Below are 15,615 nucleotides of genomic sequence, written 5' to 3' on the forward strand. Positions count from 1 at the left end.
TAAGGGACTGCACAGTAGGCCTTATTGTGCCTGTCTCCTGTAGATAAATTCCGGAAGAATGACAAAGCTGTGGGTTTTCTTGTACTTGTGAAATTGGAAAATTCTGCTAGTTGACTAATATATACATCAGAGCAACTTGAACTGGCATGGGAAGAAAGCATTCATTGTTCTATGGACTTGGAATTAATGGGGCTTTCAATGATGATTTTAGAAAGTATTCAGAAAGTTTTTTTTAAAAAAAAATACAGAACAAAAAAAGCCATGTGAACACTTTATTTGAAGTAATAAACATGATTAGGGATTCTTCTGAAGTAAGGCAATGATGGGATAATACATTTTTTCAGATGCATCCATGCCAAACACAAAATCCAGATGATTCCATTCAGGAAAAGATTGGTGGAAGATTAGTTTCTTGATTTTGGGGATTAGGGCAGCAACATCAGAAGGGCCAGAAAGCCAATCCTTTCCACCACTCCAAAGGGCAGTTGGCACATTCATGTCCGTTATATTGTATTCAGGTGGTGTAGCCTTACAAAAATAAAATAAATAAATAATAGGGGAAAGTCAAGCAACAACATTTGTTAACAAAATTTGGCCAGTTCATTTCTATGTAAGAGCGAGGCAGTAAGCCTGCAATATCAATTACTAGCTACTTAGACTTCTGTTCCTTAGACATTGTTAAATAATGTTTTTTAAACTGGCTACAGTAACAAATAGTGATCTGTTTATCAGTTCATCAAACAGTGTTACACCTGTTCTTGAGAATTGAGAGGGCAATGTGCCGGACTGCTAGTTCAATGAGCCTTTATTATAGTCTATGACTTTGCTCTCAAATGGTCCTGAGGTTGGATCTACGCTGTCCTATATCCTAGGATCTGATCCCAGATTATCTGCCTATCCCGGATTATCTGGCAATAGAGACTCATACAATCCAGTTCAAAACAGAAAATCTGGGCTCAGATCCTGGGATATAGGATGGTGTGGATCCAGTGTAAAGGTACTCCATTAGAATGAGAAAATATAAAGTTTTTTTTCCTGTGAAATGTCTTACCTGGTGGTAATGAATTAGGTTTTCTGGGTATCCATAATTAAAAGCTTGGAGTTTACCTCCATGGACTGCCTGCAAATGCAAAGAAATAACAAGCATATATGTGTTTCTTACTACGAATGGAAAATATAGGAAACATATGAAATATGACAACAAAACATAGTATTTTTTCAATTCCTTTCATAGTAAAATGGCTCTATTCAGTTTTAAAGAGATAAAGAATGAATGCTGTCTAGTCCATATTTTCATTTATATGTATGTGGATTGTGCTGTTCTATATTATTTCAAAGACAGAGAACATTTCCAATTCACGAAGTGGGCTCTGACATTACAAATATTAGGAAGATTCAACCCTGAGTATCTGGATTTCCATGTCCCATGGAAATATATGAAGAATTTCATGCTCAGTCTGTGAACAATAATGGAGCACAGAAGCCATGTTACCTTCAGGAGCCAACTTGGATTTAAGGCTCTGATGGTACACTGTATAGCCATTAACGGGCACTAAAGGGGCCAGACATATTTGTTTAATGAGTAGCAGAACTTCCCGCTAGAAGAGAAATCCAGGGCTATTTGTTTTTAGGGAGAGAAGAGACAATGTGCATCTGTCTGTCTGTGCTCACTTTTAGCTTCATAATTTCCGGTTTGAAAGAGCTTCAGGAGAATCAGTTTTTCAACAGGCTGATGATTCAGAGCCTCTGAATCACACATCACTTTCCAGCCAGTTCTTTGGAAAGTGAAACTTTATTATTTGCCATGTATGCATAGAGTAATGGGGAGTTGCAAGGTGAAGATAAACATGTGTTTCTTGGCCTAACAAGCTATTTGTGTGTAGTGCATTGTTCATGAAGTATCCTTCCTTTAGTATTTATTTGGAATCAATATTGGTTTCATTCTTGCATCCAATAAAAACAGTGTCCTTTTTTAAAAAGCCATTGGAATTCTACACTTCTTTAGCTTTCCTCGACTTCAAGACTTCCAAATGTTTTGAACTACTATCCCTATAATCTGCAAACTCCCTATAACCACAAGAGTAACAAAGATAGAGTCTATAGATACAAAAGGATTTCATTGGATTTGATGAAGTAGTCTTTCAACTTTTCTCAGTACTGTATATACTCGAGTATAAGATGAGTTTTTCAGGCCTTTCTTCCCTTTTTAGGGCTGAAAAAGCCTCCCTCAGCTTATGCTCAAGTGAGAGTCCTTATGATGGCATGGCCGGGCCCTTGGGAGAACTATGGTGTCTGGCTTAACTCGGGGGCTATCTGTTTACCTTCTGTTAAGATCAAGACCCTTAACATGCAGAGGCACTTTAGGCAAGATGAAAGTTAATTAAAATAATGTGTTGTCTAAGGGTTTCATGGCCGGGATCACAGGGTTGTTGTATGTCTTTCGGGCTGTGTGGCCATGTTCCAGAAGTATTTTCTCCTGACGTTTCGCCCACACCTATGGCAGGCATCCTCAGAGGCATCCTCAATCTCTGAGGATGCCTGCCATAGATGTGGGCGAAACGTCAGGAGAGAATACTTCTGGAACATGGCCACACAGCCCGAAAGACATACAACAACCCTGTAACCAAAACAAGTTTACTGAAAACAAGAACAACAAAGGGCTAACTCCACCCAGGACTATTGTAAAATAGCTTAAAACAATACATTACAAATGAAGAATTTGCTGAATGCAGTCATCTTCCTGGAATCCTGGAAAGTCTTTTGCCTCTGATGCAAAGTGATAGACTTGGTCTTCTACTTTATGAAAATTGGACTGACCACAAGCTTCTGTTGTCACTAGGACTGATGGTATATGAAGAGTTTATAGTGCTAAGGATGCCTGTTTGAATTGCTAGGGCCTAGGACTTCCAGACAATATCCAGGCCTCTAAACTCTGTAGCTCTATTGCAGAAAAGAAAAGAAGGCCTGGAAAGAAAGCTCTGCACAGGCAAATAGACTGAACCATCTGAGGCTGGCCTCTAGGGGTTTTTTTTGAAAGCTCCACCCCAAAACTAATACAAATGGAGGCATCTACACTATTGGGGAACCTAAACAGAGGGAACTGAAGCAAAGGAGAGGAAAGGCAGAGCCAAGACTTCACAGTCCTGGCCGTCTTATATTTGGGTCTGCTTATACTCAAGTATATTGGTAATCAGAGTTGGACAATGTTATCTTATTAAAGTCTTATTATTATCTTAAATTACAGTTTTATGTAAATATGCAAAAACAGTATTTGCAAAGAAAAGGAATGCACCTTATCATGAGAATTCATAGGCCTACAAGATTCCTAGAGGATAGTTTGGCATACACTTTGTTTGAAGGAATATGAACTACACCAAATTATGCATATGTTTTCAGTGGGAATAATTATTTAAAATACAACTAGAAAACACAAACTAATTTTAATCAATGGAGGGAATTCATATTTTAGATAAAATACATAAATAAACATGCACATTAGGAACCCTGTGTATATGAGGAAAACACAAGGTTTATGAATATAATGCAAAACAAAGGAGAAAAAGCAGAGCTGATCTGGAGAAAAATATTGACACTGAGAGGTTTTTCTATAACAGTGGTTCCCAACCTGTGGACCACAGCCCAGCAGTGGGCCACAAGAACAAAAATCCGGTCTGCAAATCTCTTTCACCTTTATTTTATTTTATTTATTTTATTTCCACTACTTTCCGCAGAGCTGACCATTGCATTGGATAGACAACATCAGCTCTAGATTATTAAATATGGTTTTCTGTGGGCAAGCAGATGGCGACTACTGGACAGTATATGTTCTGTATCAGAAACTACAGCTCATGTGGTATATACATTGCAATTTTCTGAATCAGCACCCCAAATAACCAGACTAAAAACTGATTCATAACTCTTTTTGTACTAATGTTGGAAAGTGCTCCCTGGTCAAAGTCATCCCTGGTCAAAGTGGTTCCTGGACAAGTGGTCCCTGGTCAAGTGGGCCTGGTCAAAAAAAGTTGAGAACCACTGTTCTATACTAACCAAAATCATTGGGAATTGAGGAAATTTTAGTGTTAAGAGGTTTTAGAAATCAATACTGTAAATTTTACTACTAAATGTTATCATTGTTTGTGTCTCCGCACTAAATGATCAACAGACGTGGTTTTATTCACATTTTCAGGCATTTTAAATCAAAAAGTTATTTGCACTGAAATTAAACTCCTGTTGCAAGAATTGTATTTGTTCATGTTGTAAAAGGAAAACATTTTTAAAAACAAAAAAACAGCATATTTTGAGTAAAAGACGCTTTTTTGTTATAAACCCAAAAAAAATGCGGAATTGCTTATTTTTCAAAAAAACATTCTCAATTTTCAAAATAATAAAGTTTTTCACTCATTTATCTATGACCTTTCACATTTTGGATAATGGTATTAAGAAATATGCAAAAAAATCTTGCCTGCAAGAATTAAAAAACTGGTGATTTACATCTCCATAAGGAAGTGGTTTTAAAAGTACTCAAACTGTGAAATTAAAATATTTGCAATTGGCTAATTTGACCAATTGCGTAAAGTCAAGGTGACTTTTTATTTTTGTTTCCTAAACAGCAATTTAATCCTTTGCCGTTCTTCCTTCTCAATTGCAAATGTCAAAATATTTTTGAAACCAATGAGGGTTGTAAAATCAGAACTGTCTGAGGAAACTGGATCCGGGTACCAGCCTTTCCCTTTTTTGCTCATTTACTTGAGAATGAATTTCTTACACATTTTATACCATTTTAAAAGACATACAAGCAACAAATAAACCATAATATGTTATCCACATTGTGATTAGTTTTTTTTTAATGGTGCATTATGCCTCATCTTGCTGGGTAACTCACCTGTTTCCAATGGATAATATTTTGAACAGATGTGCTAGCTGGGGCATGCGATACATACACATCTACTCGGCTCTGAAAGATGAAATTACTTTTTAGTTGTTTTGTTCTTTCACAATTGTTACAAATATAGTCTTCCCTTTGTTTTTGTTGTATTAGAACCCCTCTCCCACAAAGAAAGAATGTTACCCATATAAAGGCAGTCCCTGAGTTATAGGCATCCAACTTGCATATGATTTCTTGTTACAAATGGGGATGAAACAATAAGAAATGAGAGGAAATGGGAAGAGAAATTCACTCCTGTAGGAGTTATCATAGGGAAAAAGTGTCTCCACCATTTCTACAAGCCAATTTTTTTTCAAAATCCAATTATCACACAGACAGAAAATTAAGTAAAATCTTCTGAACAGGGTCAAAGACAGCAAAAAAAATGTCACAGAGATGTTAACCATTCCCTATACATATATGTATTTGGTTGGAGTTACACTTAAATATGTACCTGTTCCGACTTACATACAAATTCAGTTTAAGAACAAACCTACAAAACCTATCTTGTCTGTAATTCAGGAATTGCCTGTATGTCAGGCTGCTAAGGACCACAACATCTGCTTGTACATAGCCTTAAAGGTAGTATGTGGTGTGTGCATCCAAAGCTTGAACTTGTCATATGAACAGCAAAGAGCTAAGGCATACCTCTCAACCTGTGGTAGGACGTTACAGGCATCACCTTTCCCAAAAGCTACTTTGTGAAGATTTTCCTAGGAACATGGAGGTATAGCTCACTAGAGATTTGTTTAACGACCTCACCATAAAGGTCACCAGAATGACCACGCATTGTGGTAATTTCAGCGGTGCATGTCATGGGGTGTGTGGAACCCGTCGCCCCATGCCCCACATCACCTGACTCACCCAGTGGATCATCCCAGAGAAAGAAGCGTTGACTGTCCAGCTTCCCTCCATTGTTCATGGCAAAACATGGGAAGCCTCCTGTGTTGTCACTGTGGCAGCATGCGCCTCTTCACCACCCCTTTAAGCACGGAGCCCTGACGGAAATAGTTGTATGTTGTGTAATGGGATCCAACGGGCTCCATGCTTAAAGGGGCAGCGAAGTGGATTCTTCCCCCATCTGATGAGATTATTAGTTTACTGTAAAAGCTCTTGACCAGTCCTGAACATCCTTCTGCTTCGTGACAGCTGGATTAACCCATGCGCTGGATACACTAAATGTGTTTTAAAAGAGTTAAAGCAAGTTCAGAGAGAAGGAACTCTGGCCTTTTTATAAGGGTTCATGCTTGATTTTTCACATGTCTAAGACATTAGAGTTCTTAAAAGCATAAAAATGACTGTGTTCCATCTGCAGAATACAGACAAAAGGTACCAATAGGATCACACATGTAAAAACTCTGATTCATTATAACAATCAACAAAAGCCAAAATGTGATCCAAAATAATAATAGCCATAATGTTGTATATCCTTTCTCATAGTGTAAGTGTGTGCTCATTTAACAAAGCAGCAGAAGTGCCAAAAAGGCTCCAAACTGTGCAAAGTTGTAGCTGATACACACTGGGAGGCAGTCTCTTTGCAGTTATGTAACATCAGCGCTCTAGTAGACACAAATGTTGTGCAACTTCACAATTCTTTTTCTACACATATAAGTCCACTTAAGAGCATGCAACATCCAAGGGGATTCAGTGAATGTCTGCAAGATTGGCTAGATGCCCACTCATCAGACTATAGAAATTGGGGGTGATAATAATTACATGGTTGAATATATAAAGGGGTTTTTTTCTTCTTTTTTCTTCACTGTTTGGTCAAATAGATGTAGAATATATCTATATTTTAGTAATCTGTACTGTTGCTTTTAATCTTAAGTTCTGAAAGCTTTATCAGTCCTACATTTAAATATTTCTTCTTTTTAAACATTCTCTGGACATTTTTGGTCACCTCAAAAAAAGAAGGGAGGATGGGAGTGACTTGAAACAATAAAAAGTAACAATTAAGAACAATCAAAATTAGCCCCACTATCTCTGGAGGGAAAGGATATATCATCTGGGGCTTTTTAGTTTAAAAGAAAAGTAAAGATGGAATCAGCTATGGAGAATGTCAATTCAGAATGGTTCTACACAACCACATAATTCAGGCTGAGCCTCAATCTAAAAAGGCTGGTTAATGGCCCTCTTTGCAGCAACAGAGGTGCCTTGAGCCACCTTGGCTGTGGAAGCCAGTTCAGCACCTAGAGGCAGGGACCAACTGCTACCCATTCTCCCTTTCCTCAGGCTCTTTTCTCGGTCACATGGAATGGAAGGAGGAAGGGAGGCTGCTGCCCTGTGTGGACGTAGCCCTGTTACATAGACACTTGATTCAGGGGAAGGTGGGATCGCTGTCGGGACACCAGGAGCTGGTTGTGCATACAAACTAATATCTGCACTGCCAAAACCCAAGGAAAGTCTGAATCTTAGTGCAGGATCTGGCCACTAAGTTGTTTTAGCTTGGGAAACAACTGTATTAAGCTGTTTTCCTGAGTTAATCTGGATTGGACCATGTGTATTTTGTAGCCAGTCACCAACCCATGGGCTAACCCAACAAACCTAAAGAGTCAGTGTATATGAGCCCACAGCGAAAATCTTTACCATCTAATTCATGACGATAGGAAGGCAAGGGTAGCAGGAGGGAAACCATACACTCTATAACACTATGTTACAAAATTTGAAATATTTTCTGTTCCTATTTTGAAACTATTATTTCCTGTTTGTGTGGTACTTACTTTGAAAGTAGTTGTTATACAGTAGAGTCTCACTTATCCAAACTAAACGGGCCGGCAGAAACTTGGATAAGCGAATATCTTGGATAATAAGGAGGGATTAAGGAAAAGCCTATTAAACATCAAATTAGGTTATGGTTTTACAAATTACGCACCAAAACATCATGTTTTACAACAAATTTGACAGAAAAAGCAGTTCAATACGCAGTAATTTTATGTTGTAATTACTGTATCTACGAATTTAGCACCAAAATATCACAATATATTGACTACAAAAATGGCTTGGATAATCCAGAAACTTGGATAAGTGAGGCTTGGATAAGTGAGACTCTACTGTACTTCCAAAACTTTGTTTTTGTGGCTGCCACAAACTATGTTAGATTGTAGATATTCATTGAAAAACTATAACAAAATGTGTTGCAGGATGTCCCGTAAAAACAAAGGTTTTGCAGTTTAATACACTTTTTCCATGTTTTTAGGATAAAACCAATTGGAAAATGACATTTATAACCTAGGAACAAAAATCATATTACATAGTGTAATTAAAGAATTAAACTCATTAGTACATCTTAGTGGTGGTGGCCATTGGTTAAGAAGGATTAGACAAATCCCCAGAAGGAAGACAGATGCATCAGTACCCACTTGTCAAGTTGATCACTGTTGTTCAAAATGTCCCCAGATACCAGTCATCAAAAAGGAATGACTCAATTATTGCTTTTGTGTTATGGTTGTGAGCTCACAAAACTATTTAGTTGGCTGTTGTGGGCTTCCACCAAAACAAAGTTATTTTGAAGGATTTCACTGACAGCAGTTAGGTAGTTCATAAAGAATATGTGTACAGAATAAAGCAAAATGATAATAGAAAGACTGTACCCACCATATTTAAGTTGTTCTCATTAAATCCACACAATATGAACAAGAGGTTGCTACATATGGGCACAAGTGCATTCCGGCTACAAAATCCAGCAGCAGCTGTGGAACGAAAATAGCTTTTCGGCAAAAATTCTTTAGCTCCAAACAGCTCCTGCAAATTTTTAGATAGAAACCAGTAATTACTCCAATTTTACAAGCCTCCAAAATTTAAAAATTGCAAATTACAAAAGACTGTGAAAGGTATTAAATGCGTAATGCACAGCAAAAATTCTACAATTTCTCTAAAGCATTACTTAAATCTATGCAAGATCTATTCAACCCAGTGGTTCCCAACCTTTTTTTGACCAGGGACCACTTTGACCAAGGACCACTCTCCAACATTAGTACCAAAAGAGTTACGAATCAATTTTTGGTCACCTTTAGATTTGGTTTGGTTATTAAGGATGCTGATTCAGAAAATGCATTGGATAGATCACATCAGCTCTAGTTTCTGAAACAGAACATATGCCATCCAGTAGTCACCATCTGCTCACCCACAGAAAACCATATTTAATAATCTAGAGCTGTTGTGGTCTAGCCAATGCAATGGGCAACTCTGTGGAAAGATGTGGAAATATAAATAAATAAACTGGAAAGAGGTTTGCGGACCGGATTTTTGTTCTCACGGCCCACTGCTGGGCCATGGCCCACAGGTTGGAAACCACTGATTTAACCTGATTGGCAATCCAGATCGGCTTTGGCTTTCAAGCAAAAACAGTGATTCAAGAGGGTTGAACTGCTTCATCCCCAAATTAGAAATGAGATCCCCCCCCCCCAAGATAGCCCAGAGGGGGGAAACCCCAGTGATTCCCTCATAATCTCACCTCTGATCTCCTGAACACCTGCTCCTATTTAAAAATCAGCCACTAAAGCATTTTCTAAATGGTGCCATGCTGTTCACTTATGTACATAAACCTCAACAATGTTCCCTTCTTATGCCTTGGAAGGGGATTAGAGAAAGTGATAGCAAAGTCCTTCTCTCTCTACCTGATAAAGCTGTCAATGTACCCCATATCCCCCCCCCCTTACTATCTTAGGTTGGTGGGATGGGGGAGAAGAGAGAAGCCATATTCCACTATCCAGATAAGCTGGTGGTCCAGAGGTCTGACCTCCTCAGAGAGCTATACCTGCTACAGGCTTCTTAAACTATTTCTACTCATGACCTCTTTTTCAGCTAAGAAATTTTTACGCAGCCTCAAGGCATATAAGTATATAAAATCTTTACTGACAATAAATCACAAAGAAATTTATTTTACAACAATTCTTTGGTATACAAAGAATTGTTTGTATACCAAAATGAATTGTTTGTATACCTCATGCTTCATCCTGATTTACGGATGAAGCATGAGGATCTCGGATGAATGGAATTAATTATATATACGTTTTTAAGGTTTTTATAATGTGTTTTAACAATGGTTGTTGTATGTCTTTCGGGCTGTGTGGCCATGTTCCAGAAGTATTCTCTCCTGACGTTTCACCCACATCTATGGCAGGCATCCTCAGATGTGGGCAAAACGTCAGGAGAGAATACTTCTGGAACATGGCCACACAGCCCGAAAGACATACAACAACCCTGTGATCCCAGCCATGAAAGCCTTCAACAACACATTGTTTTAACAATGTTATTAATGGATCTGTTTATATTGTTTTGTTTTTATGATTGCATTTTGGGCATTAAATTTTGCCAATTTTTGTAAGCCGCCCTGAGTCCCCTCGGGTGAGAAGGGTGAGGTATAAATGTTGTAAATAAATAAATAATAAATACATATCATTTTACCATTTAAGAAAAATGAAAACAAATTTGCACACTAATGAGATGGATGTGCTTGTTTATTTTTATATAAAGAATTAAATCTTGATTGAATATTTTATACTGCAAGACATAGAGCATTATCACAATTTTTAACGCTATGCTGGATGTTTGGTTTGCAACATCAAGTGGCAGAACATATTCTGTTGGCTCTCCTTTTTTCTCCTGGATTCATGTAAATATCTAAAACAGCCACTAGGTGGCAAACTATCCAGATTTTTCATGATTCCCTAATTCAGTATGGGATTCCAATTGGGGTGACAAACCCACAGTTTAAGAAACTTTGATCTAGTATACCTCCTTTCCTATTGCTGACAAGCAAAGATCTTTTTACTTGGGCATGCTGCTGCATGTAATTTATGTGCCAGAAAGCATTTTTAATGGGACTGTGCATTTTTAAAGGATGTCCTATAATTTTATATTGTTTTAATCTGTTTTATTTTTTTAAATCAAAATATCCCTGTACTTAATTATAACCAACATTTCCCCTTGTAAACCCACCTTGTATGTGTTATAGGCTAAAACTCTATGCTTATTTGCTCTTGAAACTATTATGTTATAGTCTGGTATGGGAGGAAGTCTATGGGAGTGATATGCAATCCTAGTGATGCCACTGGCTGCCATTTAATTTTTAAAACTTTTGTGTAAATATTTTTTAAACTTTGGGCTTCTAAGACACTTTGGGTCCTATATAAAGAGAAATACAAGATATAGCTTAAATATTTAAATAAGAACTCAATGCTGTACCAAGTCAGTCTTTTACAGCTATTTCATTCTGAGGCCAAGCCCTACTTCCTTCTCTCAGATTATCCTGTCATCATCACTGGGCCCCAAAATTAGTCATAGGCAAAGGAGTCATATATGTACAGTATACATACCTTGATTTGAAAATCGGGAAGTATGGAAAGCTTTGCTAAAGGAGTTTTTGCATGCTTAACTGTGGCAACAGGTCCTAAGGCAACAAATAACTTGATTTTGGCAGCCAATTGAGAATTGGTAGAAAAAGCTATAAAAGCTAAGAGGAAAAAGAAAAAGAAACTTTCTTTATTTTCAAAGAAATGCATGGTGTTAGGTCTTTGAGAAAATCTGATCAGGTGGTCTGTATACTTTTTACTTTAATAAAATAATTTATTTTCTCTAAAAACTAAAGTGCACAAGCCAATTTCAAACTAACAGTTTTTCATGGTATGAATATACTGTAATCCAAATAAACCATACTAGAAATCTTGTTCATAGTTTGTGTTTATTAACATATTTTAAATATGTGCTGGCAGCGCAGAGACACAGAGCCACACATCAAATACACAGAGACAGAGTAGTCCTGCGTCATCTGATGGGCTCCAGCAGATCCCTTGCTGCCAGCATGCCAATAGCAGTGAGAAGCGAGAAGACACTTCCCCACCTTCATGTGATGAGGTTGTTAGAAGATGTCTTAAAATTGGGAATGAAATATCCTCAATATTCCCAGTCATCAATAAAGAGCATTGCAGCACACCAAAATACCTGGGAATCACTCTGGACCACGCTCTGACTTACATAAGGTGTGCTAGAAATAATATTATACAAAGGTTAACAGGCACAATCTGTTGGGGGTGCTTTGAATGTGATTTTCCTGTTTCTTGGTGGGAGTTGGACTGGATGGCCCATGAGGTCTCTTCCAGCTCTAGGACTGTATGATTCTATGAACTTGGGAATCACAACCAGACACAGTGAAGACATCTGCCCTTGCTCTTTGCTACTCTGCTGCAGAGTATACATGCCCAGTGTGGAATATATATCACCATGTTAAAACAGTGGATGTGGCTCTTAATGGGACATGTCACATTATCACAGGATGTCTATGCCCTACACCGCTGGAGAAATTATACTGTTTAGCCGGTATTGCACCATCAGATATCCACGGGGAAGTAGCAACCAGCAATGAAAGGACCAAAGTATTGACATCTCCGGCCCATCCTCTGTTTGGATATCAGCCAGCATGCCAATGACTGTAATCAAGAAACAGTTTCCTAAGATCTACAAAGATACTTGCAGGAACACCGCAGCAAATGAGAGTTCAAAAGTGGCAGGCTAAAATCCGGAACCTCATTCAATGGCTGATACAGGATGAGAAACTCCCTCCTGGGCACACAGAAAACTGGGTGACTTGGAAGATGCTGAGCAGACTGCCTTCTGGTACCACGAAATGCAGAGCCAATCTCAAGAAATGGGGCTATAAAGTGGAGTCCATAACATGCGAGTGTGGAGAAGAACAAACCACAGACCACTTACTACAATGCAACCTGAGCTCTGCCACATGCACAATGGAGGACCTTCTTACAGCGACACCAGAGGCACTTGAAGTGGCAGCTTCTAGTCAAAGGAAATTTAGCATAATGCCAAGTATTTAAACTTTCCTTGTGGTTTGTTTATACATTATAGCTGTATTCTAAATTTGCTTCTGACATGATAAATAAATAAGTAAAGAGTAACTTACCAATGGTTGTTCCTTGTGCGTGGCCAATATAATACAGTTGTCTCTGTTGAGTGTGTCGCAGAATAAAATCAATTGATGCTGGCAGATCATATTTAGCCATGTGATCATAACTTCAATGGAAAAAAACAATAAATTAAGTTAGATCCATTAAGAAGCTGAAGTATACAATAAACTTCCCAAATTCTGTGCTGAAATAGTGAACATTTATCAGGCTCCTATTTTGTACACATACTATATACACTCACAGGAATCGTAAGATAAGTCTGGAAGAGCTCCTAGGTCTCATGGACTAGGCTATGAACTCTGCTCAGTCATTAAAAACAGTGTGCTGTTATTAGATTGTACGTGTTTCAGAAGAGAGATGGCAAAAACAAACACCAAACTACCTGAATGCCCAAAACTTCCTTGACGTGGGTGAAAGAGAAATGTGTTTTTGGGACCAGCTGGTTCCTCGGCTATTTCCTAGCCAAACATCATAGCCAGCATCAGCTAACATGAAAGCTAGACTGCTATGGGGAAAATTCTGGTACCAGTTGGCTGCATCTACAAGCAAGCCATGTTGAAGGAACACCACTGGCTTTGGACCTGAAAGAAATAAAACATTACTGGTTATGAATATATATCTTCATTCTTTGCATTCTTATTTGTGTATAAGAGAGAAGAAATTTCAAACTTTTAACCTGTGAGATTACATGTATTCTAATATTTCCTTCATAAATTGTTTTGCACCAAGTTATAGAAAAAACGTTGTCGATGTTGTTGTTGCTGCTGTTGCTATTCTGCCTCTTTCCCAGTTCAGGACTTAAGTAAAAATTCACAAAACAGAAAAATTAAAAAAAGATTAAAATAGCAAATTGAAAATCCAGCACATTATATAATCAACTATATAACTTCAGTAATTTCACACAATTGTAAGTATCATTGTTGAATACTGACGATGACATTCTTGCCAAAGATTTAAGCTATCAAAGAACCAAGTCCAGCTATTATTGTCAACTCACTGCATCACAAGGCCATTGCACCTTTCTTACCCAGGATGGGTCTGTTTTTCCCTTGACATTCAAATTTTTGCCTAGATTATTCTAAATCACTAATGGTGCTAATCCATCCCAGAACTTAATTGAACCCATTCAGTTCAAGCTGCACCAAATCCATTCAAATGGACAGATTTAATTCAGAATGCAGGTCTGGGCCACCGTCCCTATTATTATCCCTAGGGTTTTAAAACTTAATGTGAGTTATCCTGAGTAGAGAGTGGGAGGAAGCAGAAAGAAGTTTTCTTTTTTTTAAAAAATGTGGCTTTTCTCTGAATTACAAAAGTAAGATTCCCTGAAGAAGAAAACACTTATTCTTAAATACTGTAATATTATAAAGAAAATCAAACAATGGACATTTTAGAATACAACTCCTACTTTCAGTGGTGTTGTTTATTCTGCCATGTGGAATTCTGAACATGGTCAGAATGTATCCATCTTCTGTCACAACATCATAAACCTCGCAGGGGTACTGCCAATACTGAATGAGCTCTTTCTGCACAGAGAAATGGAGAGAAGGAAAAGCAATTTGTCTTTAAAACTTTGAAATCCATAGTAGAGTTAATATTTTGGAGTGTATTTTTCTGACACATTTAAAACAGACTGAACTCCATGGCTACTGACATAGTGCCTGGATGTTCTTGCAATTACAGTTCATGAAAATAAGTTTCCCAGTTGCTAAGCACAGTAATTAATCCCATATCTGAATTCCAGAAAAACATTTTTTTCCATTATTGTTTCCTTCATATGGCTTTGCAAATCTAGGTCCACTATTCCCCAACATATTAAACATGTAGGCATTCCACAATCATTTGCAGCAGTATCAAAGACTTGTTTCCTTTTGCCATTTGGCATCTGTTCATATTTATTGATTTTCAAGTCAAATAGTAACCACTGAATTTTTGTACAGGAGGAGAGTTATTTTTGAAATGTCAGAGTACCCAATCTCTAACGAAGATGGAAAGAGGAGAGGAGTGGTTTTCCCCCTCTCCCTCCCAGCTTTCATGGCCCTGGGGGAGTGGGTGGTCCCTAGGGTGTCTGTCCAGTGATCAGTCACCATGTGAAACTAAGCCAGCACCCAGAACGCCAGATAAACCCTGTAGTGTTAGTCAGTGTAGAACTGTCCCTTGTTATTTAGAAAGAGTAAGCATTTAAAAGTAATCCATTATATGTGATAAATATTTTCCAGGTTCTGACCACAACAAACTCAGACCCCATCTAGACAGGCCCTATATTCCAGGATCTGCTCCCAGGTTTTCTGCTTTAAACTGGATTATATGAGTCTGCACTGCCAGAAAATCTGGGATAAACAGAAAACCTGTGATTATATCCTGGAATATAGGGCTTGTCTGGAAGGGTTCTCTGTCTCTCTTCAGACCAAATTTATGACTTCATCACATGACGTTTTTACCCATTCTAGGACACATCCGGGATCGGGAATGGAACCAGACGGATCCCATCAAAAGACATAGAACTACTTCTGGTGGGGCTCTATCCCCCAACTTTGCTGGATGCATCCTAAGAAGAGGCAAGGAGAACACAGAAGGCTTCCCGTGTTCTCGTTGCCATCAACGGGCATGGCCCATACGGTCTCTTCCAACTCTATGATTCTATGAGGTCCTTAGCAGCTACTTCGTGTATAAGGGGAAACCATCCCCACAAAGAAAATAAATTACAGCTCTGCCATCAACTGGAGATGGTTTCTAGTTATTTCTTGAGATAACTTTTAAGCTCTACACTTG

The 15,615-nt window shown here is 38.1% G+C and overlaps 1 protein-coding gene across 2 annotated transcripts in view; it reads right to left on the minus strand.

Moving 5' to 3' along the window:
• Nucleotides 1–258: 258 nt before the first annotated feature.
• LOC100555023 (lysosomal acid lipase/cholesteryl ester hydrolase) overlaps nt 259–15,615 on the minus strand; it is a 35,521-nt gene continuing 20,164 nt past the window's right edge. For both annotated transcript variants that reach the window (XM_062977478.1, XM_003224381.4), the window contains exons 3-10: nt 14,252–14,369; nt 13,226–13,424; nt 12,840–12,949; nt 11,242–11,378; nt 8,519–8,665; nt 4,883–4,954; nt 1,052–1,120; nt 259–528 (exon numbers count right to left, since the gene is read on the minus strand). In XM_062977478.1, the coding sequence (XP_062833548.1) occupies nt 295–528; nt 1,052–1,120; nt 4,883–4,954; nt 8,519–8,665; nt 11,242–11,378; nt 12,840–12,949; nt 13,226–13,424; nt 14,252–14,369 (1,086 nt within the window). In that variant the 3' untranslated portion in view covers nt 259–294. The remainder of the gene's footprint in view (nt 529–1,051; nt 1,121–4,882; nt 4,955–8,518; nt 8,666–11,241; nt 11,379–12,839; nt 12,950–13,225; nt 13,425–14,251; nt 14,370–15,615) is intronic.

The sequence above is a fragment of the Anolis carolinensis genome, chromosome 3 (assembly GCF_035594765.1).
Source record: "Anolis carolinensis isolate JA03-04 chromosome 3, rAnoCar3.1.pri, whole genome shotgun sequence".
Lineage (NCBI taxonomy): Eukaryota > Metazoa > Chordata > Lepidosauria > Squamata > Dactyloidae > Anolis > Anolis carolinensis.